The sequence below is a fragment of the Lygodium microphyllum genome, unplaced genomic scaffold, assembly GCF_053477565.2.
Source record: "Lygodium microphyllum isolate KBCC unplaced genomic scaffold, Lygodium_microphyllum_v1.1.10 scaffold_935, whole genome shotgun sequence".
Lineage (NCBI taxonomy): Eukaryota > Viridiplantae > Streptophyta > Polypodiopsida > Schizaeales > Lygodiaceae > Lygodium > Lygodium microphyllum.
Genome location: NW_028230354.1, coordinates 1669 through 8282, shown reverse-complemented (window position 1 = coordinate 8282; position 6614 = coordinate 1669). Strand labels below are relative to the sequence as shown.

The 6614-nt window shown below is 41.2% G+C and overlaps 1 protein-coding gene across 1 annotated transcript; it reads right to left on the bottom strand.

Moving 5' to 3' along the window:
- Window positions 1-1647: 1647 nt before the first annotated feature.
- On the bottom strand, window positions 1648-2866 carry LOC148007970 (uncharacterized). The gene is made up of 3 exons (XM_087674553.1): window positions 2683-2866; window positions 1948-2214; window positions 1648-1854 (listed from the first exon to the last, which is right to left on the bottom strand). Exons 2-3 carry the CDS (start codon window positions 2206-2208, stop codon window positions 1663-1665), a joined length of 453 nt encoding a protein of 150 aa, XP_087530679.1. The 5' UTR covers window positions 2209-2214; window positions 2683-2866; the 3' UTR covers window positions 1648-1662.
- Window positions 2867-6614: the final 3748 nt, after the last annotated feature.

The following is a 6614-nucleotide window of genomic DNA, read 5'->3' as shown; positions in this document are numbered from 1 at the left end:
AGCACTAAATCAGAGCTGAAAAACCATGTTCCTGTGTGGCATGGTCATTACTTTCTTTAGTTCCTACATTGGAGAAGTCAACAACTGCTTTTAAACCTAGATTGTGAGGCTCTTGCCTCAGCAGAAGTGCAAAGAAAACACAGAACTATACCTTCGATGGAATCAACCCATCATACAAAGCATTTCCTCTGAGAATATAGAGAGAGTTGACCAGAGGGAGCAAGCTCTACCTCTGTACATGAGTCAGGGACAAAGAAGTACTCTCTATAGCTGACGTTCTTGCAGCAATCTGCCCTCAGCTCCTCAAAACTTAATTCTCAGATCTGCCCCTCATGCCTATTACGTTTTTTTTTAAATGCTCTCTCTCTCTCTTTTGGGAATTTGTGCCACATGGCATACATGTAACAATTTTCCCATTTAAATCTTCCGATCTAGAATTCTCCATGATCGGTGTAAAATTTATCTGGCACAAACCAAAGAATTAATCCTCATGCAAAAACAAAGATAATGACGCGAACAGGTTTTAGGGTCCAAAAATAATAACTCCCTAAATTTTAGGGATAGTGACCTCTGCATTCCTCAAGTTGTTCTGAGCAACTTTTATCATTGCAACCACATCAAAAAGTGTAATATGGCTCAGTTACGGTGACTTTTATTCCGTGAGCATTCTTACATGTGCATCTTCTGTCTTGGCCAAGCTCATTGTCCTGCACCATCTCCAATGGCTAAGCACACAGTCCCAAACCACTGGCATTCTATTCTTTAGTGCCCATTCAATATGGAACCGGTCCTAGGGCTCAAACAAGCCATTAGTCCAATTTGTCCCAATGGCTACCTCTTCAGGCCATGCAAAGATCCCGGCTTAATCCAAGAGAACTCTAGGGGTAAAAAGCAACATCAACTAAAGAAAAGAAAAATAAAATATTTATATAAGTAAATAAGGAAAGCAACTGCAAAAAGTATCACCGCCTAGTGACACTGGTGAATAATGAATCTCCACACAAAATACAGTGGCCACAATGTCTGTTGGAGTGTGAGGACCCATAAGTAAATGCACCCGAGAAAAGTAGGGAAATGCTACACCAAGGGAGATATCCATCACCGAAGCGTTTGATGATCCGCGATCCTATTCAGCACCCAAGATGGTGTTTTCAGGCTGGGGGCACTTGCTCAACCTAGTTCCATATCAGCTTCAGCTGGTGGAGCTGGTTCTTGCCTAGCCACCATATATAGAGGTTCTGGTGGAAACCAGAAGCACTCCTCTACCCCTTCACTTCTTTCATGCTTAAAATCTTCCCGAGTGAGAACTTCGCTCGTGGCAGTGAGTCAACATGGCAAATCCACATATTTGAGTTAGTAGATGGCATGTGGATTTCCAAGTTATTGCAGCAGTCAAGCTTGTATAATAGGTCTGCTCATTTACGAGTTTCAGTGAAAAGGATGACAACATTGATTGTGTGAACACAGTTCCACAGCCTGACCAATAGAGATTGTGTGAATGCAGTCCCCGGGTTTGAACAACAGAGCAACAGCAGGTCTGTTGCTGCACCATAGAGCATAGGAGATTCTTCTCAAAAGGCTTTGGTGGTGTCAGATCTTGTGGCACTCAGTTCAACCCCCTAATCACTGCTGTGTATGCATGGTTTTTTGAAAGAATGTACTCTAAACTACCATTATCCAAATATGGAGCTTTTGATTTACCTGTAAGCTTAAAAATGGACCAATAGGTATTTTTTTTGTAAGCAGCCGCACATCTGCCTGCTTGGGCTCAAAAACAACCTTCCATCTCCTGTCACTTGATAGTGGCTTCAAAACCAGTTTTGGATTGCATGGATTTGATCCTGTCACATCAAACTGCTGATTCGGCAAAGGATTAGACAGCAGCCATGCATATTAGATTGTGTTACAAGCTATCACATGTAAACAGCTGGGAAGTGTGTTTGATACCTCAAGATTGGCACCCAACTGAAAGCCTTCGACGTGTTGCCGAAATTTCAGGAAGACTTCTTTCGGCGTCCAATCGATACTATACAAATCATCCCACGATGTAGGCTCTTCCAGAGAACTGAAGTCCATCATTGGAGACTCAAAGGTACCTGTTGGCATGGGCTGCATTTGAAGCACAGTTGAGCCATGTTTAGATGATCCAGGCAAAGCTGGACTGGTGCCTGCCCTGTTCTGTCCCTTAGATATATTTTGGAGCTGCATTATGCACTTGAAAAGTGCAAGTAAGCCAAATGATTAACAGCACCTTCTAATCTTTTAGTCACCTAACATTCTAAAGAGGTTACTGCCATGTGCATCATACAACTACATGGTCTTTGTAATTCAAGTAACGTATGCGTTTTATATTCACTGCCATTTGCACCCTATATTGACCTAGCATTCTAAAGATGTTCACGGGCATATGCATCATGCAACCACATAGTCTTTGGTAATTCCAGAAAAGCATCAGAACAGGTTAGAGTTAAGTCGCTCTGTTACCAAAAACCACCACAGGAAGATGTATCCAGGGGCCTAATGCTTGTACAAATACGTCAGCAAAGAGAATGAAGAGTTGTAATCATCAAGCCTTATTGCAGTAATACTACTTATCATGAGCAGGTCCATGAAGCAGCCATAGCTTCAAATCACACCACACAAAAGACACTGACAGGGAACAGACCAACCAAGGTTGCTTACCCAATCCTCAAACTTTCCATGCGAGCCAGGCTTCACGATCCTTGGCGTGAAAATGATTCACGAAGGGCTTCACGTTCCTTAATTCTCACACAAGACGAGCCTTTCCCCTCGCAAGACAAATAACCATGTACCCGCACGGCCTAGATTTTGTGCAAATCCCCAAAGTTCCCCTCTAACTTTGAAATAGATATATAAGATTGGCATGTAAAAAGGCCCTCTATAGAGAGTAGTGGTACTTGCCCCATGATTCCTCATCTTCTAAATCTCATCAATGTGTTGTACCATTGAAGTCCCCTATCTTTCGTCTCCACTCATGGTGATGGAATGGATTTTTATGAACATGTGAGGGCCATATCAGATATTTCAAACACACTTGAGGTGTGTCTTTTGGTGATTATTCAAACTTGAGAGGTACTTTGAGAATTTCCACAAGAGTTGGGAATTTTTGGGTGATTTTTTCAAGGATAAATAATCTTTTGGTATTTATAAAACGAAAAACACAAATGCATCAATGCAATGGCTAGCTTTGCTAGGCCAAAATATTTAAGAGATAAGACCTTGTAGAAATAGCTAACCCTAACCTAGACCCAACCATGAGGTAGTCATCCAAAGGTGGTGAAGGCTACCACCATGAATTCACAACTATGAACTTGGCTAACAAGATTGAAGGTGAACTTAGCCAATAGCTAGAAACTATTAGGATTCAAAGACACAACATTGTACCTAAAGTGGTAGATGATGAGCAATGAGTCAACTTGAAACAATTAGATGGGTTGCAAACGCAAAGAAAGGGGCTAGATAAAATCCAAAGGTTGTTGACCAATGTCAATATAGTTGGCGCTACTCAAACAGTGGCTTGGGCTTTGTGTAAAGAGGAGACTTAAGCAAGTAAGTTGCCATAAACATAAGTGTTAAACTTGCTTCAACTTTGCTTAATGACTTAGGAAGAGGTTGTTCCACAAACTGCCAAGCAAATTCCTATAATCATGAAATAACTAGACAAGTACATATCAAGTGATCACCCTTATAGCTTTGTAGGACAATTTGAGTAGATATGCAAAGCCATAGGCCTAACATTTGTACTCAAGTGGGATTAAGCTTTTGACCTTTCCTGGGTGAAAAGAGGAGAACTTGTTCACAAGTTTGGATACCACAAAGAAAGAGGACTTCTCTATGCTCTAAGATCTTTGCATTCAAAGATTCTCCTTAGAGAAGGAGATTTTCAAGGTAAGATATGATGATAATGCCGTAGTTTGACTTATGAATGCAAAGCAAGGAGAAGGAAACTCAATTTGAAACTATGTGTCAAAGATTCTAGGTCGATTCAAACAAATATCACCATCAATATATTAAGAGTTTTCATCAATCGTGCCTACAATGATAGACTTTATGGGGCCATAGCAAGTGATTCTAGCATGGACCACAATGATCTAAAAGGAGTCTTTGATGAAGTAATATGGATAGATGATCTACATAGAGAGAGGATGGGGATGAGAAAGGCATGACATCCACTAGGATAAGGTAAAGTGATAGAAGAGTTGAGGAGTTTTCCATCTTGCAAGAGATGGTGACCCTTAAGCATCAAAGCCAAGAATTGATGAGGCTAGTGGAAAATGTCAAGCCTAGGAACCCATTTAGGCTAAGTGGAAACCACTTTCAATCCAAATACTTTGAGCTTAGGCTAATGAGAATTTGCACTAGTTATGGTAGATATGGACATGACATTATAGTTTGTTGGGTGCCAAGATGCTTCCCTACTTATTAGCAAACCAAGAGAGATAAAAGAACTTGATATGGCATCCAAGGCCACAAAGGCCTTATATAACACATCCTTTATGTGATGTTCTAGCTCATTATGTTGAAAATTCCTTGGATGAAAGGTCCAAACATGGTACTCATACAAGGAAAGGGAAGAGGCATTTGTCAACCTTGTGAAGAGATTGCCCACTAGAAATGTGACTAGCTAGGCCACAAGTCCATGAGAAATAGAAGGCAAAAATGGATAACAAGTCATTATTGACAAGGTGGACTAACAATGTCATGACAAATAAGGTTCGTAGAGGAAAATGAGATAAAAAAGATAACAAGGCTTTAATAAGGTGGATTAATAATGTCACTAGCCGGGTATTAGACACACGTATCCTAACTTTCCTTGATAAAATGCAAAAATAAGCAAAGCTATCATACCTTCAATGTCTTAAACTTGTTCGATATATATATATATATATATATATATATATATGGTATTAGAGGAGCCTAGCCCTATACCTCTTAATGAAATTTCAAGAGCCCAATGCAATAGGATAAAGTAAGCTTTCTTGGACATTCAATGATGGATATCTCAACCTAGGAAATAAAAATCCAAAGGATAAGTTAATAAGAAGAGGCAATCAACAAGATGCTCTTAAAAAGACTATGATACAACCCAATTCACGAAACCAAAGGTACCAAGTGTATGGATCCAAATGGCTAGCCCTTCCATAGCCTTGAACAAACTAGCCAAGGTTGACAAATACTTTGCCTTCAACATCAATCAAAATGAGTGAGAAAATGGGTCAAGGAAGCACAAAATGGGTTTAAAAATAGACTACATGAGGTAGGGAAGGCCAAGAAGCAAGCTTTTCTAGGCAACCCCTCTAATCTTATTCCACATAGCTCATTTATTCCACCCCTAGATGCATCCACCTCCACTTCCACTTCTATCACTAGCACCACCACCTCCACTTCCACTTCTATCACTAGCACAACCACCTCCACCAGCACACCACCACCACCATTGTTGCCACCACTAGCTTCACTCTATCTATCTCTCTTTCTCTTTCTCTCTCTTTATGCCCCTCGCTCTCTCCCTCCCTCTTTGTCTACCTAGACACATCTACTATCTTTCTCTCTCTCTATCTGTTGTAAATAGCCAATCATTTCCCCCACACTCTCTCTTTCCATTCCACCATTTACACCCTCTCTCTCCCTCTCTCTCTCATCTCTCATTCTCATTCTCTCTCCTCATCTGTCTCCTCATTCTTCCTTGCTCTTCTCTCTCTCTCTCTCTCTCTCTCTCTCTCTCTCTCTCTCTCTCTCTCTCTCTCTCTCTCTCTCACACACACACACACACACACACACACACAAATTGCTCCATCACTTTACTCTCAGTTTCTCTCTCTACTTGCAATTTTCCTCTCTACATTCTCTCTCAACACACACTCTCTTTGTGTTGTGCAAACAACTCTCTCTCTCTCTCTCTCTCTCTCTCTCTCTCTCTCTCTCTCTCTCTCTCTCTCTCTCTCTCTCTCTCTCTCTCTCTCTCTCTCTCTCTCTCTCTCTCTCTCTCTCTCTCTCTCTCTCTCTCTCTCTCTCTCTCTCTCTCTCTCTCTCTCTCTCATTGCTCCATAACTTTACTCTCTCTCAGTTTATCTCTCTGCTTGCAATTCGCTCTCTATCTCTACTTTCTCTTTCTTTGTGTTGTGCAAACAACTCTCTCATGCAACATGAAAACACTCATGGGATCACTCTAGAATGATAGATCATGGCTCATAGGGTTCACTCTAGAATCATAGAACTTCTCTTACATCAAACTACAACATGTGTTGCGTCAAATTGAACATTTCTTTATTAGGAAGCTTTGTGCGTGCGTGCGTGCGTGCGTGCGTGTGTGTGTGTGTGTGTGACTCTCTCACATTTGCAACACGGAAACATGCACGTGATCAGTCCACATTGATAGAGATAATGCCTCGCATCAGATTACAACATGTGTTGTAATAAACACTTCTCTTTACTCATAAGTAATTCTCTCTCCCCACCTCTCTCTCTCTCTCTCTCTCTCTCTGTCTCTGTCTCTCTCTCTCTCTCTTTGTCTCTCTCTCTCTCTCTCTCTCTCTCTCTCTCTCTCTCTCTCTCTCTCTCTCTCTCTCTCTCTCTCTCTCTCTCTCTCTCTC